General features: G+C 42.4%; 2 protein-coding genes across 11 annotated transcripts in view; both read right to left on the bottom strand.

Moving 5' to 3' along the window:
• Positions 1-14062, bottom strand: part of LOC309351860 (uncharacterized protein) — a 35108-nt gene that overhangs the window by 9445 nt on the left and 11601 nt on the right. The gene's annotated exons all lie outside the window — the stretch shown is intronic.
• The window catches only part of LOC309351796 (uncharacterized protein), a 62613-nt gene continuing 50571 nt past the window's right edge, over positions 2021-14062 (bottom strand). For 9 of the 10 annotated variants that reach the window (XM_081879749.1, XM_081879752.1, XM_081879754.1 and 6 more), the window contains 2 exons: positions 6555-6699; positions 2021-5582 (listed from right to left, as the gene is read on the bottom strand). In XM_081879749.1, coding sequence (XP_081735875.1) covers positions 3007-5400 — 2394 coding nt within the window. In that variant the 5' untranslated portion in view covers positions 5401-5582; positions 6555-6699 and the 3' untranslated portion in view covers positions 2021-3006. The remainder of the gene's footprint in view (positions 5583-6554; positions 6700-14062) is intronic. The other variant, XM_081879750.1, reaches the window with a different exon arrangement.

Here is a 14062-nt window from a genome sequence, read left to right as displayed (position 1 = left end):
GCCCCTGGCCTTTTAAGTGAGATGGGCGCACAACCCCAGAGTCTGGCAAGACTGGCCCGTATGGGCAGGGGTACCTTTACCTTTACCTAAAAAAAAAAAAAAGAAAGGGCAGTCTACATCAGAAATCTGAGTGCTTTGTTTACCTCCTGTCTGCCAGGTTACCTGTTTAATGGTCACTTGATTGGATTACCTGGGGAGCCTGGCCAGCCTTTTGTGATGATAAATACTTAGTAACTGTGCCAGGTCACAGGCTCACACCCTATTCATATCTTAAATGTGCCCTTAAGGCAGGATTTGTGAAGGAAATGACAATGGGCAGGCTCCTCCCATCTCTTCCTCTCTTTTAAACTGGAACCAGTGAAGGCAGTGAATTCCCTGTGTGTCTTTCTGGAGGTGGTTGGAGGATGGATGGCAGCTAAGAGATTGAGGTTGAATCCAGGGATTGAGGTTGAATCCAGACAAGGAAGGCAGGTGTGGGGGACTCCCGGTTCCTGATGGCGTAACAGTGCCCCTAAAGGACCGGGTCATCACCTTTGAGTATAGGTGTCAGTGCCCCTATTCCTCCAGCAGGAGCGATTGTGGGGCTTCCTCGCCCACTTCCATTCAGCTCCGCCATTCCCAAAGGGCAATTCTTCTTCAGCCATTGTGGGAGCAGATGGGCTGGAAGCTGAAGCGGCTTCCCTTGGGGTAGGCTTTGCTTCCCTTTCTGCTGACCTCAGTCTCTTGGACTGTGGCCAGCTTTCCTCTTCCATTTCCCTGAATGCTGAGCAGTGTTGGATGTGTGGGGAAGTGAAATTCACTCCATAATTTTTCCGCAGGGTTCCCTCCGCAGCACAGAAGGATGGGGGGAGGGGGGAACACGTACTAATAAACGAACACTCCTGTGAATGGAGAGAAGCAGAAAGTGGAGCCCCCTATAGATCAGTATTGGGACCCGTGGGTTTTCAACTTGTTCATAAATGATCTAGAGTTAGGAATGAGCAGGGAGGGGGCAAAGTTTGCTGATGGCAGTAAATTGTCCAGGATTGTTCAAACAAAGAGAGATTGTAAGGAGCACCAAAAAGAGCTCTCCAAACGGGGTGAATGGGCTGAAAATACAGTTCACTGTCAACAAGATTAAAGTGATGCATGTTGGGGGGCAGGGAAACACCCTCTTAATATCATGTGCAGGATCATGGGGTTTGAACTGGGTTTCTCTGTGTGCTCTAGGAGACCAGGGGAGAGGGGAGCTGGTCACAGCAGGAGTCATCGTCTCCCTGGATGCTTCAGCAGCCTGCCTCCTCTGGGTCTCCTGGCTCCCTCCTCTCCTCCCTCTGAGCCTAAACTGCTCTCTGCCCCAGCCTCTTCCTGCTCACCAAACCCGGTTTCCTCCTCAGCTTGCAACATCTTCCCTCCCGTTCTGCTCCATTTTCTTCCTCTTTCTGCTCATTGCCATCCCACCACCAGTCCCCAGGCTCTGAGCCTTCTTCCTTTGTGGGTCTGCCAGCTGGTGCCCCCCCCCTCACCCCACCAGTCCATGACAGCAAAAGCAGCCATAGCAGTAAAATCAGTATGATAGTAATATACACGCTGGTCCTCTGGTAGGAATACTCCCTAGCAGCAGGATTGAATAATAACTTCTGGGAATATGGAAAAGTACTATCTTCTCCAAACCCCAGAATAAGCAGGAGCTCTGGGGTTGCCCATGGGGTTCATGAGTGAATACGAGACCCACCAGGAGACTTCCCTCGTACCTGCAGCCCCACCTTCCCCATCCTGCAAATAGGCTTGGGGGAAAATCTCCCATTCAATTTCAGTATTTCAAGTTTTTTTCAGAATGCGCAGGGGGCAGGGATGAAGTTCTGTTGAATAAGTAGTGTTTTGAAATCATGCAGTGGTGGGGTGACAGAGTCTGGTGCATGCCATCTTGCATGCTTGAGTAGACCAACTCCAGGGCATGAGGCACGTAGCAGCAGGGTAGGGGCCACGTGTAGAGCAATTCCCACGCTGAGGTCAAAAACACACACAGAGGCAGCAGGACTTCTTCAGTAATAGTTTACTGAGCTTTCAAAGCATACAGTTCTCACTGGGTCCCCAGTGAGGCACAAAACTTTGCTTCTGAGAGCAAACCCAGTTTCAGCAGAAAAAAAAATACAGCATGCAGGATATCTAAGTCAGGCACACAATCTGGCAGAAGGGAGCAAGGGAGGAAAGAGGCTGGAAGGACGCAGGGCAATGGATGTGTGTGTTTCGCTTCCTGTTGCCTGGGAGGAAAGTCAGCAACTCAGCATCTGCAGGGACTTCACGAAGAAAAGCTTTCTCCCGCTGCTTGCAGGCACGTCCCAGAAACACACACTGTGATTCACGGTCTATTGCCATATCAGTTCTTCTTCAAAGGTTATCACGATGTGGTCTAGAAACAGGTATTGGACAAGATAACAATATATTGCCCAGCCCTAATCCTCACTCACCAGCAGCAAACCAGATTCATCCTATCTCTCAAAAGGTACTTTACCTCTTAGATTACACTCACATTGTTTGACACTGCCTTCAAAATTTTGTTGCTGTTCAGTTTTACATATATACACAAGCACTTCAAATACACGTCATGTGTTTCAGACTGATTTCCTGATGAGTTCATTGCTGTGAAGAAAGAGTGGACACTGAAAGGAAAACGTCCCGTTCTCCATACATCTAAATGGGTTCTTCCTTGGGAGAGTCCCAGGGTGTTCCTTAAACACTCCATTGTAAATAAAGCACTTTTTGCAATCTTTCCATTTATACTGCTTCTCCTCTTTGAGTTTCTTGATGGTTTGTAGGGTTTCAACTCCTAAAATTCTTCATGTTCCTGAGTCTGTTCATTTAGAACTTCCACTAGGACTGAACCTGTATCTACTTTCCTGATATTTATACGGTTTGTCTTTTGTGTGAGTTTGTTGACAGAAATCAAGGGTTCCGCTCTGACTGCAGTTCCTTCCACAGTCCATACATTTAAACAGTTTCTCCCCTGTGTATATGCTGATGTTTTCAAAGGTGTCCATTCTGCCTGAAGCTCTTTCCGCACTCCATGCATTTAAATGGTTTCTCCCCTGTGTGAATCCGTTGATGCATATTGAGGTGTCCACTATTACTGAAGCTCTTTCCACACTCCATACATTTATATGCTTTCTCCCCTGTATGAATCCACTGGTGTAATTTAAGGTCTCCATTCTGACTGAAGCACTTTCTGCACTCCAGGCATTCAAATGGCTTTTCGCCTGTGTGAGTCCGTTGATGTATATTGAGGATTCCATTCTGACTGAAGCTCTTTCCGCACTCCATGCATTTAAATGGTTTCTCCCTTGTGTGAGTCCGTTGATGTATATTGAGGTGTCCACTCTGACTGAAGCTCTTACCACACTCCATGCATTTAAATGGTTTCTCTCCTGTGTGAGTCCGTTGATGTGTTCTAAGGGATCCATTATCACTAAAGCTCTTTCCACACTCTATACATTTATATGGTTTCTCCCCTGTGTGAGTCCGTTGATGTATCTTGAGGTTTCCACTCTGACTGAAACTCTTTCCACACTCCATGCATTTAAATGGTTTCTCTCCTGTGTGAGTCCGCTGATGTGTTCTAAGGTTTCCATTATCACTAAAGCTGTTTCCACACTCCATACATTTATATGGTTTCTCCCCTGTGTGAGTCCGTTGATGTATATTGAGGAGTCCACTCTGACTGAAGCTCTTTCCACATTCCATGCATTTAAATGGTTTCTCTCCTGTGTGAGTCCGCTGATGTGTTTTAAGGCTTCTATTATCACTAAAGCTGTTTCCACACTCCATACATTTATATGGTTTCTCCCCCGTGTGAATCCTTTGATGTTTTCTAAGGTGGCAACTGAAACTGAAGCTCTTTCCACACTCCATACATTTATATGGTTTCTCCCCTGTATGAGTCCGTTGATGTGTTCTAAGACATCCATTCTGACTGAAGCTCTTTCCGCATTCCATACATTTATATGGTTTCTCCCCTGTGTGAGTCCGTTGATGTGTTCTAAGGTATCCATTATCACTAAAGCTCCTTCCACACTCCATACATTTATATGGTTTCTCCCCTGTGTGAGTCCGTTGATGTATCTTGAGGTTTCCACTCTGACTGAAGCTCTTTCCACACTCCATGCATTTAAATGGTTTCTCTCCTGTGTGAGTCCGCTGATGTGTTCTGAGGTTTCCATTATCCCTAAAGCTGTTTCCACACTCCATACATTTATATGGTTTCTCCCCTGTGTGAGTCCGTTGATGTATATTGAGGTGTCCTCTCTGACTGAAGCTCTTTCCACACTCCATGCATTTAAATGGTTTCTCTCCTGTGTGAGTCCGCTGATGTGTTCTAAGGCTTCCATTATCACTAAAGCTGTTTCCACACTCCATACATTTATATGGTTTCTCCCCTCTGTGAGTCCGTTGATGTATTCTAAGGTTTCCATTGAAACTGAAGCTCTTTCCACACTCCATACATTTATATGGTTTCTCCCCTATATGAGTCTGTTGATGTAACCTAAGGTATCCATTCTGACTGAATCTCTTTCCACACTCCATACATTTATATGGTTTCTCCCCTGTGTGAGTCCGTTGATGTATATTGAGGTATCCACTCTGACTGAAGCTCTTTCCACACTCCATGCATTTAAATGGTTTCTCTCCTGTGTGAGTCCGCTGATGTGTTCTAAGGCTTCCATTATCACTAAAGCTGTTTCCACACTCCATACATTTATATGGTTTCTCCCCTCTGTGAGTCCGTTGATGTATTCTAAGGTTTCCATTGAAACTGAAGCTCTTTCCACACTCCATACATTTATATGGTTTCTCCCCTGTATGAGTCCGTTGATGTAATCTAAGGTATCCATTCTGACTGAAGCTCTTTCCACACTCCATACATTTATATGGTTTCTCCCCTGTGTGAGTCCGTTGATGTATATTGAGGTGTCCTCTCTGACTGAAGCTCTTTCCACACTCCATGCATTTAAATGGTTTCTCTCCTGTGTGAGTCCGCTGATGTGTTCTAAGTTTTCCATTATCACTAAAGCTCTTTCCACACTCCATACATTTATATGGTTTCACCCCTGTGTGAATCTGCTTGTGTAATTTAAGGTCTCCATTCTGACTGAAGCACTTTCCACACTCCATACATTTAAATGGTTTTTCCCCTGTGTGATTCTGTTGATGTATATTGAGTTGTCCTCTCTGACTGAAGCTTTTTCCATATTCCATACATTTAAATGGCTTCTCCCTTGTGTGAGTCCACTGATGTAAACTTAAGTGTCCATTCTGACTGAAGCTCTTTCCACAATCCATGCATTGGAATCCTTTCTTGCCCATTTGAGTCCGCTGATGTGTTCTAAGATTTTCACTATCAGTGAAACTTTTCCCACACTCCATACCTTTCAATGGTTTCTCCCCTGTTGGAGGTCGTTGATGTGAGCTATGTGTGCTTGTTCAGTGAAGCATATTCCACATTTCACACATTTTAATGTCTATACCTTATGAAATAAAGTGTCCCATCCCTCAGAATTCTGAATGTCTTCTCCATCACCTTCTTCAAAGTGGGAGGTAAGGAAATCCTGTTTGGGTTTCTAGGAAGAGAAGAAAGGGGAAGAGAACACAGCAAGCGCCATTAGTACCTTCTCCTATTTCAACATCTCCTACATTCCCCCGCCTCCTACCCATGTTCCCAGTTTTGAGGAAACGAAGATGCAATGTCATCAAATGATAGTCATGCATCAGCAACCTTTCATAATCCTTAGTCATCGTTAATATAGCAGCATGATCTTGGAATACAGCCTATTCAAATCAATTGTTTCCTCAAATGAAAGGCAGCTGCTCTCTGTCTATGAAAAGACTCTCTCTTTCTCTGGTTCATCGTTCCTTTGGACATTTCCCATTCTCTGCATCATAATCCTCCATCCACCCCAGTTTCCACCTCTAGATCTTTATGAATCGCCTGCACAATCCCATTGGCCTCAGGAGGTCCATATAAACCATTTTGTGAGACGCAGGTCTTCGTCTTTTCCAGGGACTGTGATCTGAGTCTGTCAGAGAGACAAGGCTTGGTGCTTGGCGTCAACTGAATGGGTGCTCAGGGAAGCTCCTGTTCTTGGAAATGGACCTCAGTCTACATGCCTCACATTGCATGGAGAGAGCAGGAGAAGCAGAAGGAAAGCAGGTGGCGCATGGGAATCCCAGATGGAAACACCCACCCCCATTGCTGCTTATAATAATGATGTGCTGCCTGATCTTGTGCCCGTCTCCTGACACAGGACTATTCTAATCTGGCACTGAAAAAGCTGGATATTAAAGGCAAATGGATAACTGTACTTAGCAGAAACTTCATCCTTGAATATGTGGTACTGATTCATTAACAACCTGAAGTTGTGTTATTTCTTGAGATATGAATTTATTCCTGATCTGTCTTTAATATCATAATTATAGGATGTCTTGGGGTGTTAGGGGAGCGGTAGTACCTTTGGTGGGGGTAATTTATCCACCATTGGTCCCCACCCACCATTGGTCCCCACCCTGCACTCAGCTCTCACCTGTGGCTTCCAGAAGCTGTCAGCAAGCAAAATGGGCCGCAATCTCAGGAACGACTTCAACTGGCCGGCTAAACCAGGTGAGGATACCTGATGGGTCTCAAATCCTTGGTGGGTTGGGGAATTCTGCTGCTGGTGATGGCAGGCCCTGGTGGATGGAGAGGATGAGAACAACTGTGAATCCCACAGTCAAGAAGGCAGATTCTGCCCATGCTGTAGAGGAAAGTGAAGGGCAGATGGGATCGTCAAGCCGAGAAGGGAGCCCATTGAGAAGGAAAACTTTGGTCCTAAACCTTCATTGCCTCTTGAGTTATCTTCAGGAGAAGAAAAAGCTGTGGAGGACTTCCGGAGGTGGCGCCTATGGCAATGGCGGTCTCCTTCTTTTTGTGAAGGGGAAGCTCCGCAGAAACGGGTCGTCCGCTACGGCGAAGCGGAGACCCTCATCGAAAATCCACAGGCAGCAGAAGCCTGTGGCCGTGGGGCTCAGCGGGCACCATCAGCGCCCCCCAAAATTGTAAAGGGACCTCGTAAGGGGTTCCGGAGCGTGATGGGGTTGGCGCGGTGCTGTGAGTCGAACGCTCTTTCTGTGGGGTGAAGCCGCAAAGCTGCTGTCATTGAGCGCTGACCTTTTTCCTGGGACTATTCGGCTAAAAAACAACTACCCGTGAGTAGGTGAAGTTTAACGAACCTGTGATTAACTGGAAATTAGAGAATGAATTTGGCACTGAAGCGGGAGGCGCAACCAGGAAGTCCGTCTCCCGGCTCTGTTTAAGGATTTAAAGCAACGATGTTGCTTTGGAGACTGTGATTTTAAAGATTTAAATCTGAACATCAAACAGAAGATTCCCTCTCAAGTAAATTGAGGGGGAAGGGGACAAACTTGATCCTTACCTCTTCATTTGTGGATTTACAAAAAATATTCTGAACTCCCGGTAATCGGGCTGCCAAGCTGTCAGAACTGTCAGGCTGCTTGAACTGTTACATTGTAACTCGCACTTCTTAGAGACATTGCAACTTATTTATGATTAACTCTGCAAAGGTTAAAGGACTTGGAAGGTTTTCTGGAGAGTTGCTACTGTTGTAAATTTTTAAGGGACACTTTGTAATTTGGGAAAGACCTTATAAATTGTGACTTTAAAGATAAACATAGTGTCCCTCTAGTGGAGTACTGAAGCTGTGCAACTACTGGGGGATTTTTTTCATCTTTGGACTTGGGGATTTTCCATGGGAAGAGCAGATCGTGGGACTGACCTTGACTCATAGACAGAAGTGGGATGAGCAGGAAAACTAAAACCAAAACACAGGAGCCTAGCATAATTTCTCAGCTACGCAGATCATCTGCCCCCAGTATTCCTGTGTCAGAAGAGGAAGACTCAGATCAAACCAGGCCTGAAGGAATGGCCTCAGGAGGGGACTTTACTTCTGTGTTAAATAAAATTTATGAAAAATTGGATGGCCTAAGTAAGCAAGTGACCGAACTATCAACTAAAATTGATCAAAATACAGCTAGTCTTAATAATCTGAGTCAACAAGTTAATTTAAATGCTCAATCTATTCGGAAATTATTGGAAGACACTACATTAAACCGCAAAATGGCTGAGGAGGCCAAACAGAAAGTAGAGGCTGTGCAGGAAGAAATAAGACCAATGCGTAAACAGATTGGTGAACATCAGACACTTCTGTCTATGACAGAACTGAAAAATAAAGAGAATAATCTGAGGATTAGGTCAGTACCAGAACTTGAAAAAGAGGACTTTATTGAGTATTTGACAAAGGAATTTGCAGAATTTTGGTCTCTGGAAGAGGATAAAGACTTTAAGATTGTAAGTGCATTCAGACTTGGAAAGGGAGGGAGGAAAATCAAGTCGAGAGACTGTTTGATCTCCCTCAGAACGAAGGAAGAAAGAGATAAGATACTGAGTGCGCACTTTCAGAAGACCTTAGAGATCAAAGATTCAAGAGTGGAAATTTACAAGGATATCCCGAAACATTTACTTGAACTCAGAACTAACTACGGAGATTTAGTAGCATTATTGAGAAGCAACAAAATTGTCTTTAGATGGGAGTTCCCCCAGGGGCTATCCTTTACCTTTAAAGGGAAAAAAGTTAAAATTAAATCAGTTGAAGACAAGGGAAAAATTTTGAGTGACTACGGAGAAGACCTTCAGAAAGGGACTGAGGAAGAATTAAGAGCCTTAAGATCTGGACCATTAAGCTCCGCACTTACACCTTTGGGACTTGATGAGCCTGGGAAAGCGATACCACCATCAAAGGAGGAAGAACTTTAGGGAGCAGTAGGAGGGAAATAGAACTACTTCAACATGTCCCTGCAACTATTAAGTTGGAACATTCATGGTTTTAACTCCCCTGAGAAGAGGAGGAAAGTTTTTCATTTATTAAAAAAGGAACAATTGGACTTAATTTGTCTACAGGAAACACATGTGATTAGGCTTCACAGGAAAGTTTTAATTAACAAAAGACTAGGCCAAGAGTTTATTTCATCGGATAAAGTAAAGAAGAGAGGAGTTGTCATTTACGCAAAAGAAAGCCTATCACCAAAATTTCTTTTTAAAGCAGTTTTCCACATTTATTAGCCAACTCAAAAGTCTTTTGTCTCATTTGTTTAATTTTCCACTCAACTTCCTGATTTATCAATTTCATGTATTGTACTTGATATAATTTAATTTCTCTCAGAATCTCCTGTGACTTTGGTTTCGATCTTAATTTCATAGAATCATAGAATCATAGAGTTGGAAGAGACCACAAGGGCCATCGAGTCCAACCCCCTGCCAAGCAGGAATTTTTTCTCTCCTTCTTTTATTTTCTCCAAAATTTTATCTTTTTTCTCATTTTGAGTTCTCTTTTTTATTGCATTCTGTTGTATCAGAAACCCTCTCATCACCGCTTTACTTGCGTCCCAGATTACTCTTTTTTCAACCGTAGTTTTCAAATTTACTTCAAAATAGTCTCTCAAGGTCTTTTGGGCCTTCTTAACAATCTCTTGATCTCTTAATAAGGTGTCATTCATCTTCCATCTGAAGGAACCAATTGGTGTTAGTTTCATTTCCATCTTTACCGCATTATGGCCGGAGCAGGTTTTTGGGCAGATTTCCACCTTTCTAGTCTTGGGTGCCGGTCCTCTAGTTATCCATATTTGGTCAATTCTAGTCCATGTCATTTTGGCTTCAGAGAAGAATGTCCCTTCTCTTCCTAGGGGGTTTTTGGTTCTCCAGATGTCAATCAAATCCATATTGTCAGTTAGTTAAAAAAAAAAAATTTCGGTAGCCTGCCCTCTTTTGTTATGCTTTGTCTTTGTGCTTTGTCCATATTCGTAGATACCACCCCATTCATATCGCCCATCATAATGATGTTGTTATAGTCCATATAGTCCAACATTGTCTCATGCAACTTCTTGTAAAATTCCGACTTCCCCTCATTTGGTGCATAAATTCCTAAAATCATAATTTTTTCTCCTTGGATTTGAATTTCAATTGCCAAAATTCTTCCTTGCTCATCTTTAAAAAGGAATTTTGGTGATAGGCTTTCTTTTGCGTAGATAACAACTCCTCTCTTCTTCACTCTGTCAGATGAGATAAATTCTTGGCCTAGTCTCTTGTTAATTAAAACTTTCCTATGAAGCCTAATCACATGCGTTTCCTGTAAGCAAATTAAGTCCAGTTGTTTTTTTTTAAATAAATGAAAGATCTTCTTCCTCTTCTCAGGGGAGTTAAAACCATGAATTTTCCAACTTAATAGTTGCAGAGACATGTTTAGATAATTCTATTTTCCTCCTACAGCTCCCAAAAGATCTTCTCCCTTTGGCGGTGTTATCACTTTCTCAGGCTCGTCAAGACCCAAAGGTGTAAGTGCAGAACTTAGTGGTCCAGATCCTAAGGCTCTTAATTCTTCTTCAGTCCCTTTCTGAAGGTCTTCTCCGTAGTCACTCAAATTTTTTTCCTTATCTTCAACTGTTTTGATTTTAACTTTTTTCCCTTTAATAGTAAAAGATTCCCTGGGGGAACTCCCATCTAAAGATGATTCTGTTACTTCTCAGCAATGTCACCAAATCTCCGTAGTTAGATCTAACTTCCAATAGATGTTTCGGGATGTCCTTGTAAATTTCCACTCTAGAATCCTGGATCTCAAGGGTCTTCTGAAAGTGCGCACTCAGTATCTTATCTCTTTCTTCCTTCGTTCTGAGGGAGATCAGGCAGTCTCTTGACTTAACCTTCCTCCCTCCCTTTCCCAGTCTGAATGCACTTACAATTTTAAAGTCTTTATCCTCTTCCAGAGACCAAAATTCCGCAAATTCTTTTGTCAAATATTCAATTAAATCTTCCTTTTTTCAATTCTGGTACCACCCTAATTCTCAAATTATTTTCCTTATTTTTTAATTCTATCATAGACAGAAGTGCCTGATGTTCACCAATCTGTTTGCGCATAGGTTTTATTTCTTCTTGCACAGCCTCTACTTTTTGTTTGGCCTCCTCAGCCGTTTTACGATTTAATGTAGTGTCTTCCAATAATTTTCCAACAGTTTGAGCATTTGATCTAACTTGCTGAGTCAAATTGTTAATACTAGCTGTATTCTGGTCAATTTTAATTGATTGTTCAGTCACTTGTTTACTTACAACGTCCAATTTTTCATAAATTTTATTTAATACTGTAGTAAAGTCCCTTCCTGTGGCCATTCCTTCAGGCCTATATTGTTCTAAGTCTTCCTCTTGTGCCACTGGAACAGTGGGAACAGATGATCTGCGTAGCTGTGAGATTATACTAGACTGTTTGGCTTTAGCTGATCTTGTCTTCCCACTCATCCCACTTCTGTCTATGCTCCAAGGTCAATCCCACGGTCTGCTTTTCACATGGAAAATCCCCAAGTCCAGAGATGGAAAAAAAAACCCCAGTAGTTGCGCAGCTTCAATACTCCACTAGAGGGACACAATGTTTATCTTAAAAAGTCACAGTTTATAAAGTCTTTTCCCAAATTACAAAGTGTCCCTTCAAATTTACAACAGTTACAAATCTCCAGAAAACCTTACAGGTCCTTTTTCCTTTTACTTTGCAGAGTTGATCATAAAAAGTTACAATGTCTCCAAAGAGTGCGAGTTACAATATGACACTTCAAGCAGCCTGACAGCTCTAATGGTTTGGCAGCCCGATCGCCAGGAGTTCAGTATGTTTTTATAAATCCACACGTGGAGAGGAAAAGCCAAATTCTTCCTCTTCCACCTTAAAATAAGGTGAAATCTTCTGTCTGATGTTCAGATAACAGTCTTTTAAATCGCAGTTTCTGAGGCAAAAGCAAATTAGACGTCGTTACTTTAAATCTTTAAACAAAGCCGGGAGACGGACTTCCTGGTTGTGCCTCCCGCTTCAGTGTCAAATTAAAACTTCGTTTTTCAAAAGGCACAAATTCTTTAAACTTCACCTACTCACGGGTAGTTGTTTCTTAGCTGAATACTCCCAGGAAAAAGGTCAGCGCTCACCGACAACAGCTTCGCGGCTTCACTCCACAGAAAGAGCAATCGACTCACAGCACCGCTCCAGCCCTGTCACTCTCCGGAGCCCCTTGCGGGGTTCCTTTACAGTTTCGGGGGGCGCTAATGGTGCCCGCTGAGTCCCACGGCCACAGGCTTCTGCTGCCTGTGGTTTTTCGACGGGGGTCTCCGATTCGCCGTAGCGGACGACCCGTTTCCGCGGAGCTTCCCCTTCACAGCAAGAAGAGGACCGCCATTGCCGTTCGCACCGCCTCCGGAAGTCGAGAACACTGACATTTTGGATTTAGAAGGTTTTAATAATGCTTTTGGGTGGCATGCATATTTGTGGTATGACAAGGTTAAAGCTCATAGAGCATTCAAAAATCATATTTTCAGGAAAGCGTTGTTTAATGTCTGGAAAAGATACAAAGACTTATTGGAAAACAAGACCCCAAGGTGGTTGTCACCTATGGAAGCTAAGGCTCTGAAAAGACTCAATATGGAGGCCAAGTGGCCAAAATATTGGGAGATATTAGAACAAGAAGGAGACACATTGAAATTGCAGAGTTTTGAGAAACTAAAAGATAAAGTGCGAGATTGGTTGCATTACCATCAAATTAGAGAGGCCTATAATTTGGATAAAAAATTGGCTTCCAGGTGGAAAAGTCAAAATTGGAAACAGAACTGTTAGAACCTAAAACTAAGATACTATCAAGCATGTATAACTTGCTGTTAAAATGGAATACTCAGGATGAAACGGTTAAATCAGCTATGATTAAATGGGCACAAGACATTGGACATAACATTATGTTTGCTGACTGGGAACAGTTGTGGACCACCGGTATGAAATTTACGGCATGTAATGCCTTAAGAGAGAATATTATGAAAATGATTTATAGGTGGTACATGACCCCGGTCAAGCTTGCAAAAATCTATCATTTGCCTGATAATAAATGTTGGAAATGTAAAGAAACTGAGGGAACATTCTTTCACCTTTGGTGGACATGCCCAAAGATTAAGGCTTTCTGGGAAATGATCTATAATGAACTGAAAAAGGTATTTAAATATACCTTCCCTAAAAAACCAGAGGCCTTTCTCCTGGGCATTGTCGGCCAATTGGTGTTAAAGAAAGACAGAACATTTTTTATGTACGCAACAACAGCAGCAAGAATACTCATTGCAAAATACTGGAAGACACAAGATTTGCCCACCCTGGAAGAATGGCAGATGAAGGTGATGGACTATATGGAGTTGGCGGAAATGACCGGCAGAATCCGAGACCTGGGAGAAGAGTCGGTGGAAGAGGACTGGAAGAAGTTTAAAGATTATTTGCAGAAACATTGTAAAATGTTCGAATGTTAAAATGATGTTGGATATAAAGATAATATGGCACTAGTGACATAGTTAAAAAGAATATGCAAAAATGATTTTAAAAGAAAAGGGTGAAAAGACCAGAGTAATATTATGTCAAATGTATACAAAGTGGCATAAGAGATTGAGCTATAAAGAATAGTTGAAAATTGATTTGAAAAGAGAAGAAAAATCGGAGACATAATAGGTTGAAATATATAATTATAAATGAGATCTGAAAGAGGGTTAGGATTTGCTGAACTCGATTGTGTAAAGGGGAACACAAAAAAGGGAGATGTGAGGAAGTAAAGAAAGAGGGTTATAGAATTATGAAGTTAAAAATTGGATTTTTTCTTTTTTATGCCTTTATTGTTTTGTTGTTTTGTTTTTTCTCTCTCTTTGATGTATTCTTTTTCCTTTTTTTGTTGTTGTTTGTGTTATTCTCTATTATCTATGTATTTACCTAGAACTAACTTAGTTGGTCTTTAAGGTGCTACTGGAAGGAATTTTTTGTTTTGACTATGGCAGACCAACACGGCTACCTATCTGTAACTGGATCTATGTATTTATCTTGTAAAATCTTAATATATATCTTTAGAAAAAGAAAAGAAAAGAAAAAGCTGTGGAGGAAAACCTACACAAATCCAGAGTGGACTCTCTAAGGCGGTTGGATGGTGTCCT

Source organism: Podarcis erhardii, assembly GCF_964252035.2.
Source record: "Podarcis erhardii genome assembly, chromosome: 10".
NCBI lineage: Eukaryota > Metazoa > Chordata > Lepidosauria > Squamata > Lacertidae > Podarcis > Podarcis erhardii.
This window is presented reverse-complemented; position numbering and strand designations above follow the sequence as displayed.